This window comes from Hypomesus nipponensis, chromosome 23, assembly GCF_054491055.1.
Source record: "Hypomesus nipponensis isolate SF chromosome 23, ASM5449105v1, whole genome shotgun sequence".
NCBI lineage: Eukaryota > Metazoa > Chordata > Actinopteri > Osmeriformes > Osmeridae > Hypomesus > Hypomesus nipponensis.
The window spans coordinates 10,447,501-10,465,886 of NC_140383.1; the positions used below are offsets into that span (position 1 = coordinate 10,447,501).

At 48.5% G+C, this 18,386-nt stretch overlaps 1 protein-coding gene across 1 annotated transcript in view; it reads left to right on the plus strand.

Annotated features, from left to right (window-relative positions):
- enox1 (ecto-NOX disulfide-thiol exchanger 1) overlaps window positions 1–18,386 on the plus strand; it is a 52,079-nt gene that overhangs the window by 21,084 nt on the left and 12,609 nt on the right. Inside the window, exons 3-7 of the mRNA XM_084688096.1 lie at window positions 9,606–9,808; window positions 9,909–10,052; window positions 15,553–15,720; window positions 16,192–16,398; window positions 17,101–17,334. Coding sequence (XP_084544222.1) covers window positions 9,799–9,808; window positions 9,909–10,052; window positions 15,553–15,720; window positions 16,192–16,398; window positions 17,101–17,334 — 763 coding nt within the window. The 5' untranslated portion in view covers window positions 9,606–9,798. The remainder of the gene's footprint in view (window positions 1–9,605; window positions 9,809–9,908; window positions 10,053–15,552; window positions 15,721–16,191; window positions 16,399–17,100; window positions 17,335–18,386) is intronic.

The following is an 18,386-nucleotide window of genomic DNA, read 5'->3' on the forward strand; positions in this document are numbered from 1 at the left end:
ACACAAACACACACCCAATATCCAGCCCAACCTCCCTCCCTCCCACCATACTGGAGGCGCGCCAGTATAAAGAGCGATTCATGTCTATGTAGCGTCTGACGGCTGGGTGTTCTATATGGCCTGTGTGGTTGCGGCCAACATGGCCCCTGTCAGCACACATGCTCTCTGTCTATGCCAGCACAGCACAGCTGCACTGTCGTTCTGTATCGCTCTTAGAAAGACATAGAACCACTCCGTGGATAATGTTATTACAGTTTTTTACAATCGCTATGACAGTTTTTTCAATACCTTTAACAAGTTTTCTAAACTAAACTCAAACACTAATTGTCATAACACAAAAATATACTAAAAATGACACCATGTCTACCAAACCCTAACACACGTTCTCTTTTCACAGTAACATTTAGTCAATCATAGCACAATGTCATAAAAAACACTAACATCAGATGGAATTACAGAAACTGCATTCATTTATGCAGGTATGTGTCAGGTCTCACAGTATATGGATTATAGATTGTGTTTGCAATGCAGTTTCTTTTGAAGCCTCTACATTTTTGTTTTGTTGGGTTTAGAAAATGCATGCATTTTGTTTCTTTTGCTGCAGAAATTCAGAACAAAAAATGAATGACGATGTCAGAATAGCTTTATAGAATGTATGGTTACTGTATTGAAAAAAAAGAAGCCAGAAACATAATTGCTGCAGTAAAGGCTTCATTTGCAACAGGACATTACTGCAAGAAATATGCAATATAACTGCCAATTACCCTAGCTCTGGCCCTTCTCTGAGCGCCACCACACATTCTAACTCCTCTCCCTTGCCCTTGTCCCACTCCTCTCCCTTGTCCTGGTACTTGTCTTCCTCTCCTTCGTGCAGGTATTACTGTACTGTATTCTTACTTTCTTCGTGTTTCTCTATATTGGTTTTTTTCCACACAAGATCAGCACAAAGAGCTCCACTTTGCAGTATATATACCATATAGTCATGCGATTGAAAGAACCTCAACACCATAGTGTTTCCTAGTTGGGAATCAACTGTAATTTATAGTATTTGCATGACTTCAACCAGCTTTTTCTCAGTAGCAATGGAATAAAATACAGGGGATATATTTGTGTTTCAATTCACAATATGAACAGCTGTTCACTTTGACTTTAGCCAATAAATTAGGTTTTGAACATAGTGTTATCTGTTCTGACATACAGTGTTAAAGCATTGGTAAATTGGTCCGTAAAAATCGATTGTTTTGGTCTTGGTGGAGCTTGTGTGTAAAAGAAGTTCAAGCATTTAAAATTTGTGTTTACTCTATGCATTTTGTGTCAAAGCAACAAGAAATGTGTTAATTGTATAGCCAACACAGGCGGATGTTCTGCTAACTGTGTCAAGAGTTTAGAAAACTTGTTAAAGGTATTGCAAAAACTGTCATAGCGATTGAAGAAAACTGTAATAGTACTACGGTCGACGTTAATATTCAGCAGCTTAGATTATACTTCATATGTTCATGCTCTGTTTGCCTGTGACGGCAGTGTCGAACATAATAGACCTGTACTGAAAGTAACTGTGTCGGATTCAGGTCGGATCCCCATGAGGAAGTGGGTTTGGTTGTGCACACAGTCCAGTTTCAGGCCAAACTCACAGCCTGTGGTGACCTATACATAAACTGCTACCTGCCAGGTTTCCAGAGTACTGCTGCCCCCCCTAACCCCCCCCCCCCCTCTCCCTCCGAGACATGACTGGATAAATATTCATAGTCCAGCTTAACGGCGTGTGTGTGCGTGTGCTTTTGTGTGTGTGATGCTAATTGCTCCGTCCTGCATAGCTGGGGATGAGAGCGACAGAAGGGAAGGTGTTTAAAATGCAGAGAGCAGTCACGGCTGGAGGAATGCTAGACTGGGACACACATACAGCTTTCTCTCTCCTCTTCTCTCCTCTCCTCTCCTCTCCCTTTCTCTCTGTCTCTCTCTCTCTCTCTCTCTCTCTCTCTCTCTCTCTCTCTCTCTCTCTCTCTCTCTCCCTCTCTCTCTCTTTCTCCTGCTCTCTCTTTCTTTCTTTCTTTCTCTCTCTCTCTCTCTCTCTCTCTCTCTCTCTCTCTCTCTCTCTCTCTCTCTCTCTCTCTCTCTCTCTCTCTCTCTCTCTCTTCTCTCTCTCTCTCTCTCTCTCTCTCCCTCTCTCTCTCTTTCTCCTGCTCTCTCTCTCTCTCTCTCTCTCCCTCTCTCTCTCTTTCTCCTGCTCTCTCTCTCTCTCTCTCTCTCCTCTCTCTCTCTTTCTCCTGCTCTCTCTTTCTTTCTCTCTCTCTCTCTCTCTCTCTCTCTCTCTCTCTCTCTCTCTCTCTCTCTCTCTCTCTCTCTCTCTCTCTCTCTCTCTTTCTTTCTCTCATCCTCTCTCTCTGTGGCCATCTGGCCACTTTCTGTGACTCGCCCATTGCTCACTGCAGGCTGCACCGCCCACACACTAAACAGACACGCAGAAGGTGCCCAGACTCAACCCTACACGCACACAGGCCACTCTGACGTGTACCCCAAATTGAAGAAGAAGAAAAAAGGACATTATTTTTACTCTCAATTCTTGGTCTACTACTCCACTCTGTTCGGCACCATATTCCCTCTGACATAGACCCCCCTGTCTCTCCCTCTTTCTGGGAGAGTCCAGGCCTGGCAGATGGGTCAGGGGGGGTCAGGTACAGCAGGTAAGGTAGAGAGGCGAGGTGTGGGGGTGAGGTATATGGGCAGTGGGGTTCCAGAAAGAATGGTCCCGTTACATTGGGAGGAATCAGTCGTTGGCAGCTTGATGGACTGAGACTGTGGACACGTATCTCTGATCTGACAAGCAGGAGGAGAGGCATGGACCGAACAGATGGAGAGGGGGAGAGGAGGGTGAAATGGATGAGATAAGTGGCCATGGAAAGAGAGAGAGAGAGAGAGAGAGAGAGAGAGAGAGAGAGAGAGAGAGAGAGAGAGAGAGAGAGAGAGAGACAGAGAGAGAGAGAGAGAGAGAGAGAGAGAGAGAGAGAGAGAGAGAGAGAGAGAGAGAGAGAGAGAGAGAGAGAGAGAAAGAAACAGGTAGGGAGGTGCCTTGTGTTTACCAACACAGTGTTGTGTTGCCCATCTCGACACACGATCTGGCCCATCAGTCTTCATTACAAGAGGAAAGGGCATACGCATACAGACATACACAGACACACAGCAATTAGTCAGGGTAGAGTTGTATGACAGGTGAGGGTGATGTGTAATCTGGGTCGGGTGGTGCGGAGAGAGACACTCTGCTGCAGTGTGGGAATGTTCTGTTCCTGTACACAAAGATCCATCCCATTCCATACAGTACTACACTCTGGCACCTCCCTGCTATCCCTGTGATGTGTGTGTGTGTGTGTGTGTGTGTATGTGTGTCTGTCTGTGTGTATGTTTGTGTGTGTCAGTTTTTTCCGGAAGGGTACTGTGTGTTATTGTGTGCATGTGTGAGGTGTTTGTGTGTGTGTTTGTGTATGTGTGTCTGTCTGTGTGTATGTTTGTGTGTGTCAGTTTTTTCCGGAAGGGTACTGTGTGTTATTGTGTGCATGTGTGAGGTGTTTGTGTGTGTGTGTGTTTGTGTGTGTTTGTGTGTGTGTGTGTGTGTTTGTGTGTGTGTGTGTGTTATAGAACAGTGTGAGCCAACCTGCCTCCAGGCCCAATGTGGTCTGTACTGTCACTCAACATGATGATCGAATCAAACATACTGCTGTGACACACACTTCCCTTTGGGCATCACTGGTTCTGTGTGTGTATGTCTGTGTGTGTGTATATGACATGAGTCTATGTGTATTTGCATGCCTGCATGTGTATGTGCAGGTATGTTTGTTAGTGTGTGTGTGTTTGTGTGTAAACAGTTTGTGTGTTCCATGTGGGCTTCTCTAAGTGTTTCCTGTTAGACTAGAGTGAAGTTATACTAGGAAGCAACAAACAATATCAGTAACATCAACTACACCTCCTCCATCCAGCATAGATTTGACCTCCCCCACCCGCCCATCCACATCTTAGTCAAGGATGACGAATAAGGCAACTATTTGCTGTTTGTCTTTGCGTGACATGCAAACACAAACATCAACATGACCCAGAGAGATGGGGTTGCCAGGTTTGAGACTCGGGGTTGTAATTCACATTAGCATGGCCACATGAGGCTTCTCATGTTTTCCCATCGAGCACTTTTCACAAACTGCCAACGGTATTGACCCCCTCTCTCCCCCGGCCTCCGCCTCTCCCCAACCTTGCACGCCCTAAGTGGATTAAATGGATCTGAAACAGTAACCACGAGGCTGCTAATAGCGTTGCTTGAATATTAAGCAAGCCACGGGGGATTGATTCGGAGGGTAAAGAGTGCAGGGTTGTAATGGAGACGAGCAGTGTGTTCTGTTATACACACTGATGGAGACAGGCGACCACTGCTGCTGTTGTTGGTATTTACAACCGATTTTACATACAAATTCACTCAGGGTAAGAAAATCAATGTCAATTCAAGCTCATGCAGACATACACACATACACACGCCCACATGTGCACATGCGCACACACACATCCTCTGGAAGGGATTTGGCGTTCTTAGGTATATAGTGTTTGGGCAATTTTCACTCGGATGCATCTGTGCGTTTGTGTGCGTTCAAATGTGCATGTGTGTTTGTGTGAAGAAGGTCGCCACCCCGGGTGAACATTTCCTTTTTTTCTTTCTGCTGTTTCCACTCCACTGAGCGTGTGTATAAAACATGTTGTGTACGCATGCGTGTGCGTGTGTATTTGAGGGCTGCAGAGTACAGAAGACAGGCCCGTGATCACATCAGAGCTGGGTGTCGCTGTGGCCGAAGGCTATTCTCCATTCCTGAATCTTCTTTCCCCGGAAAGAGACAGTTCTACAGAGACTCCACACCGACTGCTGAGGCTGGGAGACTGCAGGAGGAGATGGAGGAAGAGGGGAAAGGAGAGGGTGGGAGGGAGGTTGGGATGGAGAAACAGGAGTGGAAGGAGGGAGAGAGGGTGAAAAGGGAGAAGGGGAGAGCGAGAGAGAGGAGGGAGATTGGGATGGAGGGATGGAGGGATGGAGGGAGGGAGGGAGGAGGCAGCAAGGAGAGAGCAAAAGAGAGAGGGTGAAAAGGAGAAGAGAGGGAGAGAGAGTCAAGGAGGGCGGCGGACTGTAAGCAGAGAAACACACAAGACAAACGAAGCGCAGGAAAAGAAAGATAGACGGGAAAACAGCACAGCACGACCAGGGATACTGCAGGAGGACAGAAAATAGTTGTTTTCGCTGCAACCTTCCTCCCTCCGCCATACACAAAGCTGCCCTCCAAATCAGCCTCTAATTGCTGCTTTTGAGGAGAGCCCCCACATCTGAAAGGCACTGATGCCATGCGTGCCACTGCAGCTAAGTTTAGGCAGCCGTTACTGTAATTAGGATTACTGCCACACCAGTGTAACCTGATCAACTGATTATGGCTGGAGAGGAAAACCCAAACAGGCCGCACAATAACAAACTCGCCACGTGTCTCCTTCTCCGTCCAACTGTTATCATCTCCGCTATGAGGGAATTAGGAATGACGTCAATTTAAACGAAAGCTTTTGAATAGTTCCTGCAGGCGTATGGTATTTCTGAATTTCTTAATCTTCCACTTCTATCCGGAGGAGGGATCAAGTTCCCCCACAATACTCTGCTGATGGTGTAAATGGGATTAAATTAATCTTGGCTCCAGTTCCATACTTATTCTCCACAGATTTCTTACTCTCACTCTCTCTCTCTCCCCCCCTCCCCTTCCTTCCTCTCAGTCTTTCTTCTCTCTTTATGTGTGTCTTTCTTGGAGTGGTTAATGGTGCCTTTCTAAAGGCTGTATTAGGAGTAATTTGCAGTGAGCGGTGACTGATCTCCTGGCTGTGACCCTGTCTTTATGCTGAAGGGTACAGGAGAACCTTCCCTTGGCTGACAGCCTCCCAGCCTCCCAGCCTCCCAGCCTCTCAGCCTCTCAGCCTCCCTCACGCTTCAGAACAGACACATTACTGCGTTCACTGATGATATCAGTCTTACTTAAGGTGGGCTTAAAAAAATTAGCATGTGTGCAATTCTAAGCCTTTCTTTCACACTTCTTTCATCTATCTGTCTGTCTGTCTGTCTAATAAATCTCATCTATGTGTGCGTTTGTCTGTCTGTGCTACGTAGCTTTACTGTAGGTTACTATACACTGCCCCTAGAGTGAGTTTCGGTAAGTCCTTAAGGCTGGGAGTGACTCCTTTGACACAGATAATGTTATTATGTGTCATGAATATAGATGACACTTTCCAGAGCTCCTCCCACACCATCCGCTGTGTGTGCTAGCCAGATAGCATGATACACAAGGGTTTATACAATATTCATCTGCTCAAATTGCAGTGTGACAGGGCATGTAAGTTTGAAGGGAGTAGCTATGCCGTATGGGATTGTGTGCCTGTGTGCCTGTGTGTTTGTGTGTGTTTGTGTGTATATTGCATGTCTATGCTATACCTGAGGTAAGATCATGAGGTGCATCACCATCGCGTGTGATGATGACATGATGTCACCCGGGTGGTGAAGGCAAGTGAACCATCTGAAGGCTCCCAAGGCCTGTCACCTGCTCCCCGTGTCTTCAGACACACACCCCGCCACAGGGAGGCTGGCTAGGGGTTAGCGCTTTTCGATAGCGCACTTCAACTCGTAACACTCCAGCAGGCTTGTGTATATCCTTTTCCCGACGTGACCTGCAGTGGTACACCTACACCACTAAATATGAAGAATGTACACGGAGGAATGAGCCACGACATCACGTTTAGAAACCAGAAGAGCCCAAGGGAGGGAGGTCTTGTCTTTAGAATCCCTGCCTGCTTCTGGTACGTGCTTGAGATATCACTATCACGGGTGATGTACAATGAGGGCAGGGGATTGTCTTTGATGACAAAAAAGAATGTGTGAACATTCCAAAGAGACAGCTGGATTCTCCCAAGCCCGTGGAACCGCTAGATCCACAGCGCAGATTCCCGGCTCAGAGGAAGTCAAATCTGTTTCAAATGAGTGAGAATCCGATTATTTGTATTCTGATTTATTGATGTTCCTCCATGGTTATTGTGGACATCCTGCTCCCCATTTGGGACCCATCAGGATGACCCACATGTGTGGAACAGATTTATATCCTTCACTGTCCTCCTCTGTGTCGACCTGGTCATGTTCTCAGCCACGCGCCCTCAGTCGTCAGTCATGGTCAGTGGCTTCCCTGAAGCCCATGCTACAATCTGATTGGCTGTTACTGTCATCAGAGTCCTTGTCGATGTGTTACTTGGACAGGGTCACCCATCTCTGCCACACCGCACTCCCACCCTACCCTCCCCGCCCCCCCCCTCTCCCGGCCACCCCTTCCGCCCCCCCCCGCCCGGGTGTGTCCGAAGAAGGGTGCCCCCTCAGTGCTCGAGCAGAGCGATGGTCCTCGTGAATCATTCAGAGATGTCAAGTGAGCTCTTGAATTATGGAGAGGACACACGTCGCGCCGTGAATATTTCATGGCGTGTGAAAGTGAGCAGAAGTGCTCCACGGGGCCGGATATCTGCGGACTGCCCAGCCATCGACACGAGGAGACTGGGGAGGGAGAGGAGGGAAGATGGTGGATCGCTCGGGCGAGGGTGAAACCATGTGTGGTGGGAAGGGATGGAGGGATGGAGGGAGCTGGGAGGGGGGGGGGGGAGGGAAGATTGAAAAGGGATGAAAGAAAAACCAGCGCTGTCATTTGTCATGAGGGTAAGCTGCTCCATCAAATTCAGCAAGCTGGGGAGGCAAGGGAGGGAGAGAGAGAGGGAGAGGGAGAGAGAGAAGGAGAGAGAGAGGCAGGACAAATGGAGGGAATGAAAGCAGGGGGGGGAGATGTTCATCTCCATGTTTGTGATGCTACATTAGCTCCTACTCCACAGCACACAGGTACAGAACCCCCTGGGGAAAGAGAGAGGGAGAGAGACAGACAGGAAGAGTGAGCGTGGGCCGAGGTAAAGAGAATAGCTGATGACACATGACTGAGTGTTTTCCGAGTGTGTGTGTGTGTGTGTGTGTGTAGTGTGGAGAAGGAGAAGGATAAATATTCTGGTCCATTAGACGTATGATTGTGTATGGATAAGGAGGTGTGTGTGTGTACAATTCTGTTCAACGTTGTGTGACTGCTGTGATTATGCTGCCGATGGATCAACGTCATACGAGGATGTGAAGGGCTGACTGTTTCCTGTTTGCTCCATGTATGTGTGCGCACGCACCACACATGCACATGCTCTATTATCCTCGTCAGTGGCACGCGGCGTGTGTGACGTGCATCAGATATAAACAATGAAATGCCAGGTTGGAATCTGCCTCGGGCAACACTAATGTGTTTGCAGACTGAGGTGATTCTTATCCTGCTGCTTTTTACAAACATACACACACAGACACACACGGGTCTTTCTTCAATGTTCAGTCCTCAATGTAAAATAGCCATTCGCTCCTCTAAAGGAAAGCATCCCAGAGCAATTTGAACCGATGTACTTCTTAATGAAAATATATTGATATAATTGCGTCTCAGTTAAGCAGAGATTGTGTTGTGGGGCTAAGCTGATTTCCTGGTGTCAGATTTGAATAATGATGATTACAGCAGAGTGGTCTTGCTCCGTGAAGAGAGACGGGCCTTGCATACTGATCACCTGATCTACTGCTGTCAAGAGGGCTTCAACAGTGTTGGCCAGCCATCCATACGAGCTTTAGGTCTGGGCTCCTGCCTCACTGTTTAAAGGGATTCGTCATCATGACGCCATAAGAGATAAGTTTTGTGGAGAGACGGTTGTGGGGAGAGAGGTAGGACAGGACTGGGTCAACATATCAAAGGTCAGGTCACCGTAACAACTCCCTGGAGACGTTTCAGGGGGGTGCTGCTTGACGTCTGCTTGAGGTCAGCAGGTTTTTGTTTGGAGTGTGTGTGTGTGTGTGTTTGTTAGTGTGAAATGGAACAAAGTGGACTAAAAAGCTTCTGAAAGCTGATGTGGCTTATTGAGAGGGAGCACAATGAATCAAAGCCATTACCCTGTCAAAAGCAAAGCACGGTGGTTACTTTGGTTTTGGTGCTCTCATTTCCTCCCTTGGTCTTTCCCAGGACTTGACGTGCCTGCATGTGCGTGCGTGTGTGTGTCTGTGTGCATTTGTGCATTTGTTTGAGTGAATGTTTGGGCGACTGTGTGTGTGTTTGTGCATTTGTTTGTGTGCCTCCCATTGGTCGTGCTACAGGGTTTAGCTGGTCGTGGTTATATTTCAGCTGGCTTGTTTACTGCCCAGAGACTGTCCTGGGTGGCTCTATGGCTGTACTGTCTTTACAATGTGTATCTGCACTGCATGGATGTGTGTCTGTACTATGTCGTACTGAATGCATGTGTCTGTGTGTCTGCATGGAGCACCGGAACAGCCTCCACTAGTACCCAGTTCAAAGGCAGGTTGGCTGACTGATGTCATGTCTGCTGTGTGTCTGGTCTGGCTGTGGTTCCCTGGACCTCCTAGCAGGGGGATGTGTGCGTCTGTCTCGGGTCAGAGCAGGTTAAGGTTCGTACTGCCACGCAGCACTAAACGGCTTCTTCTGTCTTTTCCCCAGGCCGCGTTCACGGTGATGGAATTCCACCTCTAACCACCAAGGCGTCTGCAGTCCATCCCTCCCTCCACCCATCCATCTCTCCATCCGTCCCTCTCTCCATCCCTTCGTCCATGAGCGGTGTCCCACACCCTGAGGGAGGTGGGAATCTGATGAGAGCAGAGGAGAGGAGACACAGGAGCACAGCACACCTGCTATGGCTAGCGGTATGTCACTGCACACTCACTCCCACACACACACACACGTGTGCACGCTAACGCACTGTGTTCAGAGTGTAAGCCCCCCCCCTTTGTCTCCTTCAAGCAGCGGATGGCTTAGGCCACCTGGGCGGTGAACATCCAGGCCACCTCAGCATGCCTGTTTCCCATGGCGACCACGGCGCCTGGGCCACGGCCATGAACAACCTGGGCATCGTACCTATGGGCCTCACCAGCCAGCAGCTGGTATCAGGTACCCTCCTCTTCCTCCTCCCCACGCTGCCCCTCCTCTTCCTCCTCCCCACGCTGCCCCTCCTCTTCCTCTTCCCCACTCTACCCTCCTCTTCCTCCTCTACACTTTGCCCCTCCTCTTCCTCCTCCCCACGCTGCCCCTCCTCTTCCTCCTCCCCACGCTGCCCCTCCTCTTCCTCCTCCCCACGCTGCCCCTCCTCTTCCTCCTCTCCACTCTACCCTCCTCTTCCTCCTCTCCACTCTACCCCTCCTCTTCCTCCCCCCACTCTACCCTCCTCTTCCTCCTCTCCACTCTACCCTCCTCTTCCTCCTCTCTTCTCCCTCCTCTTCCTCTTCCTCCTACCCACTCTACCCTCCTCTTCCTCCTCTCCACTCTACCCCTCCTCTTCCTCCCCCCACTCTACCCTCCTCTTCCTCCTCTCTTCTCCCTCCTCTTCCTCTTCCTCCTACCCACTCTACCCTCCTCTTCCTCCTCTCCACTCTACCCCTCCTCTTCCTCCCCCCCACTCTACCCTCCTCTTCCTCCTCTCTTCTCCCTCCTCTTCCTCTTCCTCCTACCCACTCTACCCTCCTCTTCCTCCTCTCCACTCTGGCCCTCCTCTCCACTATCCCACTCCTGCCTCCACACCACGTCTTCAACAGAAGAGCATGGCAGCTCACAGCTGAACAGCAGTGGAGTGGCAGGGGAGCTCACCTCTACCGACCATAGTTCAGTCCACAGTAAACAGAGTTTCTTGGCCTGCAGCTGCTGTCTGCAGCGGGGCAGTGCCAGACTGGGCAGACCAGAGTGCAAATACACGGGAGAAGTTCTTTGTGTTCTTGTCTGCTGATTTGACGTAACTGAAACAGGGGGAGGGGTTGGCCGGACGGCTTTGCTGTGCCTGAAGTCCTCATTAAAAACCTTATATAATTTAAGAGGTTATGAGTTTGGCATGCTATTTTCTACATCAAGGGATTTGTATTACTTTTTGTCCATAATACAAAATGAGTGTTGGCTCAAATTCAGCAGGTGTACTTCAGTAACCTTCCTGTTCTATTGTTGTCTCGTCATCAGTGGAGAATAGATGGTATCATGTAGTCAAGGAATGTGACAGGAGGAGGACAATAGCAGAGAAAGTATCTCTCTAATGACTTCATTTCAATATATCTTGACATTGACACTACTGGTGTGCTAGGACTGTGTATGTGTGTGCGAGAATGAGAAAGATAGAAACAGAGGGAGACAAACAGAGGTAGAGAGTGTCAAAGAGAGAGGAAATGAGAGAGGGTACGTGTGTCGATGTGTTTGCTGCTGCCTTTGTGTGTGTGCGCGTTGGGTTCCCTATGGCGCTGCTGAGTACAATTAGGACTGCAAGGCCACCAAGGATGGAGGTTATAAAGAGTCTGAATTATTTTTGTTTTGATCAGCTTGACAAATCACTCCACAGGCAGTGGTTGTTTGTCCTGCAGGGAGCCCTGGGTTAAGAGATTCGAGCTGGGAGGCAGAAATGGTCTCCAGACCTCCAGAATCTCTCCGGGTTCAGTCACAAGATCACACACATTTACAGCTACAATATACTGTTACAGCATACAAACTGGCAGATAGGCAGGCAACCAGAAAGCCAGGCAGACAGACAGATAGATATATAGATACATAGATAGATAGATACATAGATAGATAGAAACATTAAAAGCTATTGCGAAAACACTTTGGGGAACTGGAGGAAACACACACGCACTTCAAAGAGAATTAGAAGTACTCACAGTAATGCTGACTGTTTGAGAATGAGCAATATGAGATTTTCCCAGACCAATGAAACTGTTAAAGAGACAGGGCTGGAAAACCACTCAGCTGTCGAATATCCCACAGCATCTGGATCAAATAAAAATATAAGTCCTACTCACAAAATTGTTCAAGGCTATACAAAATGAAATCAACCTATAGACTCATGTTTTAACATATGAAAATACAATGAAAACACATTCTCTGCCCTATCCATGATCCATAGCTTCTTCCCCATTACTAGGATGGTGTCATTGTGAGGATATTATTGTGAGCTTTATTAGCAGAGCACACAGGGAGATTTGGGAGTCAGAGTTGTGTCTAAGCCCTGAATTACTAAATGCACGGATTTAACTCAGGAAAGCTTGCTTGAATAGGAAAGGAGCCTATTGTGATGTGACGGAGAGAGTTTTAGTATACATGGGACCCTTATTGAGCTGGAAGAGTGATATCCTCTTTCTTTGTAATTTACATAAGTGGTTTTCACTTTAAGAATGTACTCTAAAGGGTAATTTTCAAATAACATGCTCTCTTCACTACCACATAACTATCATACTATTACCACTGATACGGATTAGTCTCGCGAGAGAAACTTAAAAACAGCTCATAAAACATCTGAAACTGATGGAGTTGATGCACACAAACTTCGGGACAATCATGACCTCTAATTAGTTCTGAACACAGGTGGTATTGGCGTCAGACCCCAGCGCTACAGGGTGGTAATGTAGAATTAGCTCTATGTAGAGGCGGTAGTTTCAATCCTGACTATACGTATGAATAATATCTACCCTATGAGGCATGGAGGACTGCTTTGTAGTATGTGCGGTAGCAGGATACAGGCACTGGAGCCAGCCCTATAACCTCTCATTCATAATTAATGGCTCTCTTTGCATATGAGACAGACAGAGACTTGAAGACAGACAGGCGCCCACATAGAAAGACTTCAGATGAAAAGCAGTTTTTAATGAGCTGGGAACAGAGATGGAGAAGAGGAGGGAGAGAGAGAGAGAGAGAAAGGGAGGGGGGAGAGAGAGAGAGAGAGAGAGAGGGGGGAGAGAGAGAGAGGGGGGGAGAGGGGGGGGGGGAGAGAGAGAGACAGAGGGGGGAGAGGGGGGGAGAGAAAGAGGGGGGGGGGAGGGGGGGGGAGAGAGAGAGGGGGGGAGAGAGAGAGGGGGGAGAGAGAGGGGGGAAGGGGGAGAGAGAGAGAGAGAGAGAGAGAGAGAGAGAGAGAGAGAGAGAGAGAGAGAGAGGGGGGGGAGAGAGAGGGGGGAGAGAGAGAGAGAGGGGGGGGAGAGAGCTAAAAGGGAGAAGGAGATGTAGGCACGGGGAGAAGAAGAGGGATAGAAATGGTACAGGAAATGGGACAGGGCAAAGAAGAAGGAGATGGAGTAGATGGATGTTGAAAGGGAGAGGGGGAACTAGGGGTGCAGGAAACGGGAGAGGTAGAGGTAGAGGTAGAGGTAGAGGTAGAGGTAGAGGTAGAGGTAGAGGTAGAGGTAGAGGGAGAGGGAGAGGGAGGGAGAGAGAGAGAGAGAGAGAGAGAGAGAGAGAGAGAGAGAGAGAGAGGGAGAGGGAGAGGCAGAGGCAGAGGCAGAAGCAGAGGGAGAGGTAGAGGGAGAGAGATACAGTAATTGGATGAAGGAAAGGTGTACAGGTACTGTAAATGTGAGACATTGGAGGGAAAATGTGCAGGGCAAGCCTTTGTGTGGATCTGTGTGTGTGTAACGAGGTTATGGAGTTTCTCTGATTGATGACATCTCACCTTCGTGGTAATTAAGGCCAGCTGTTTCCTAGAGGGAGATTCAGCCCTCATGGTGTCCGAGAGGAAAGAAAGAGAGAGAGAGAGAGAGAGAGAGAGAGAGAGAGAGAGAGAGAGAGAGAGAGAGAGAGAGAGAGAGAGAGAGAGAGAGAGAGAGAGAGAGAGAGAGAGAGAGAGAGAGAGAGAGGGAATGAAGAACATGGAACGAGGGAGAGGGAGAAAGGTGGAGGAGAGAGGGGAGGAAAAAATTGCTTAAATCATGACAAATAGAAGTGTGAACTGTTTCTCTGGCAGAGCTAACAGGGCTGGAGGCCAGGGAAAGCTGCAGGCCTTGAATCATTTTCCTTTGGAGGAAGACAGAGACAGGCAGAAAAAGCCCAAACAATATTAGAGAATGATGGATGTGGGGCACTAGGAAGTGTAATTTACCTGTTAAAACCATCACACTCTGCACTTTAACGAGTTTTCCAAAGATCTGCTGAATCTCAGCTTACACATGATTATGACTCAGGAGATCCATAGATAATCTAATCAGTGTTCCCTTTTTCCTTCTTACGGAAACATTTGAGCTTTTCTCTCTCTCTCTCTCTCTCTCTCTCTCTCTCTCTCTCTCTCTCTCTCTCTCTCTCTCTCTCTCTCTCTCTCTCTCTCTCTCTCTCTCTCTGTCTCTGTCTCTGTCTCTGTCTCTCTCTCTCTCTCTCTCTCTCTCTCTCTCTCTCTCTCTCTGTTTTTAGTCTTTCATTCCCTTCTCTGTTTTTCTATTTCTCTTTCACTGTCCTCTCTCCTTAATACAGTGACACTCTGTATGATATAGTAGGGACCAGTAAAACTGTGTAGTTCAGCTTAGACAACATTATATTGAAATGTTGAACAACTATGACAGTATTGCATGGAATCAGTCTAACTCCTGTACGCACATGAATACAAATCACTCACAAGGTTTGATATATAACCTAATCAATCGACCTTCATGTTGTGATTCTGGACAGGATATCAACAGTCTATGCTGCATTGTAATCTATAACTGTCCACATGCCACTGAAAAAAAATCTATCTTTTCGGAATTTGACTTCTGTTGCCATTTATATAAGCCTGTGAACGTATATGTGTGTGCGTGTTTGTGTTTGCGCACTCCCTACTGTGACTGTGTGAGATGACATATGTCTCCTGATGTGTTGGGTGTGTTTCCACCCTGTCTTATGTTGTTATGAAGATATTTAAACAGTGTACCCACCACCTAGCTTAGTCCCCACCAGGCCCAATCACTTTGAGTCAACGTTCTCCTGTCATACTGCCGGGCGAACAGAACCCTGTAGATTAGTCACCGGCTCACTACGCTCCTTTCGAATGCCGGCCTGGCTGCGACAGACGTAGCATTTGTGTCAAGCTGATATTCGTTTGTTGCTGACTCGGATAAAGAACTAGATCTAGATGTTGACACTTGAGGCGATGCAACTGTGGTGTTAAGGTTAGGCCGGGGTGTGCTGGATTGGTGTCTGTTCCATTATGCAGCTCAGTCACACTGATTTTTCTCTGAGATTTTCATCACCTCTCCACCACACCGACAGTTCTCTCTTTGTCCTTCTTTCTTGTCCAGACTCCATTTATGGTTAGGGCTTTCACCCCTGTCTGATGATTAATGACCATTCTCCTCCCTCACTTCCTTTCTCATCCAGACACATCGATGTCCCAAGCTTTCACAAGTCTTTCATTTCTCCCTCTCTTCCCTAGTCTACCTTTTCTCTTCCCTCCATCTCCTCCTCTCCATCTGTATCAAGGGCTTTGATCTCTCTCCCCTCCGGCTCCTTCTCTACGCCTCTCACCCACCGCATACAAACTATACACAAACCTCCCTTATCCCCCAGCCCATCTCCTCCCATCTCCTCCCTCTCTACTCAAGTCTCTCCAACCTTTTCTTCTACCTTCCTCACATTCACACAGTAAGGACTCTTCTCCTTCTCTCCTCTTTCTCCCCTCCAGACTCCATCTGTATCCAAGGCTTTGACCCGGGCCTGGGCCTCATCGGCCCCATCAACCCCATGATGGCGGGCATCAGCCTGGTGCCCCCTCCGCCTGTGCCCCCCGACATGCCCATCATTAAGGAGATCGTCCACTGCAAAAGCTGCACCCTGTTCCCCCAGAACCCCAGTAAGACCCCCACACTCCATCAAGATTCTGCAGGCTGGAGATTGCTTGTAGCTAACATGAGGGATCAGAACAGTTTCAATGTGCTGCATGTTTTTCCACTGTATGTGTAAATACCAGTTTGTCTTGTTGCTTTGTCTCATATCTACGACCCCAGCACAACACATGGTATATATATTTCTGTTGTGCCAACTTTGTTGTTTACTGCTTCAGAATGTGTCATTGTCAGCGTGTTCTAATAGGGCTTCCCACTCAAAATCTCATTGATCCCTGAAGAAAATCAAGGGAATCCATTAGACATGCAGCTTCATGGAGGCATGACAAATGAATCAGATTTTCTTTAGTTAATCTTTACTCAATCTCACGATAATATGTAGGATGATCATAAACATGGTATGGTTGTTTCAGACGTGCCTGCTTAATCCTAATGGCTCCACTGGATCGAACTCAACGTCGTTCTATTTGCTTCCCCAGACCTCCCCCCCCCTTCGACACGGGAGCGACCCCCAGGATGTAAGACTGTGTTTGTGGGCGGTCTGCCTGAGAACGCCAGCGAGGAGATTGTCAGGGAGGTGTTTGACCAGTGTGGGGAGATCATAGCCATACGCAAGAGCAAGAAGAACTTCTGCCACATCCGTTACAGCGAGGAGTTCATGGTGGACAAAGCCCTCTATCTCTCTGGTGAACACAAACCCTCAAACTCACACAAGTCACTCTCACCACCACACCGGCCGTCTCGACAGACTCACACTCTACACACGACTCACACACACCGACACACATCACATAGCCAACTTCTGGAAGCAGACATGAGAGACGTTTTTTTAAAATGCGTTCTGCTGTTCAAACTAACAGCCGGCATCAGTTATTTCTTCCACAGAGAGAATAAGCATTCACAACCAGTAATGAGTCTAACATCCTGAGCTGCCTGCATGATAATGTGGGCTGTTGCCGTTTCTGGAAAGGGATACAAATCTTTCAATCTGTGATCAGCAGCAAAAATATGAACAAAATTGTGGTGCGGAATTTTCCAGTCGGCGTGGAGTGAATCTCAAAGAGCGGGAGGGCGTGTGTGTCTGTGATATGCGGTTCAGTATGTGCTTGGTGCAGTGTGTGACTGTCTTTTTGCCCCCCATGTCTAACCCCCACCAACCAACCCTCCCTCCCTCCACCCCCACCAACCCTCCCTCCCTCCCTCCACCCCCACCAACCCTCCCTTCCTCCACCCCCACCAACCCTCCCTCCCTCCACCCCCACCAACCCTCCCTCCACCCCCACCAACCCTCTCTCCACCCCCACAAACCCTCCCTCCACCCCCACCAACCCTCCCTCCACCCCCACCAACCCTCCCTCCACCCCCACCAACCCTGCCTCCACCTCCAGGGTACCGGATGCGTATTGGCTCCAGCACTGATAAGAAGGACTCTGGAAGGATCCACGTGGACTTTGCCCAGGCCCGGGATGACCTGTACGAGTGGGAGTGTAAACAGAGGCTGTTCGCCCGGGAGGAGAGGCACCGCCGCAAAATCCACGACGACCGCCTCCGACCGCCCTCGCCACCTCCCATCATGCACTTCTCCGAGCACGAGGCAGCCATGCTGGCGGAGAGGTTGAAAGGTGGGCATTGCAATAAGGAACGTTGTCTTTAGGAGCCTGTGGAAGCGGGACTCGAGGCCTGGTCAGGAGTAGCGCTGCTCTAAATGTCGTCTAAAGCTACATCTCCCGTTTTTCGGGGGGGGCATAAGTGTGCGTGCTCGTGTGAGTGTTTGTGTGTGTTTGTTTGTCACCTTTCCACTACTACCTCCAGCTGTGTCCACCCTAGCCCTGTATTCCGTTTGTGTGTGTGTTTGTGTGTTTTGCCATGTTTGCCAAGCTACATGCTATGCCACCTATGAATTTGGAGAAGAAAACAAATCATTGATTGAAATTCTCAACATGAGTAGTCAAATGAGTGGTCAAATGCCGACACACCTTTTCGCCTGTTATCTGTGGATTGAATTAAACTGTGAAAACAAGCTCTCTGTAGACGTCATGTCAAATTGACATCAGCAAGTGTCAGACATGATTAGATATGAAAACAGTAACATTGGGAAAATACAATTGTCTCGTTTTTCCTTATCGCTCCAGCTAATTAGCTATCGATTTCCAGGCATCCTCTGCTAGAGCCTGCAAAGCTCCCCTTTCGGCGAGCCATGTTAGGAGCTGTTATTTAGTGTAACAAGATTGAAGACAGCCTGCGGCGCGGAGGGAGAGAGGGATGTGTGATGGCGGAGGTCACCACTCCTCCTTTCCCGTCACTCTCATCCCTCTGTCCTCTGCAGAGTTCTCCGTTCTGAAGAGGCTGCTGGTTTGACTCCACTGCCCCCTCTGGCTCATCAGCAAGCACAGCACAGCTCACAATCTGCGTGCGAAGGTGGCCCTTCTCTGTTGCCTCTTTCTCTCTCACCCCCTCCTCTATCCTTTTCTTTCTTTATTTCTTTCTTTCTTTCTTTCTTTCTTTGTCCCTCGCTCTCTTTAGTTATTGTTCTTTTCTCTCTCTCTGTTTCTCCCTCGGCCTCTCTCCCTTTCTTTCTATATGTCTCTTTACCCCCCCCCCCCCCGCCCCCCCGGCTGTGGTCTGAGGCACTGCAGAGCCCTCACTCTCCTACAGGAGTTGTGATCAGGACTCT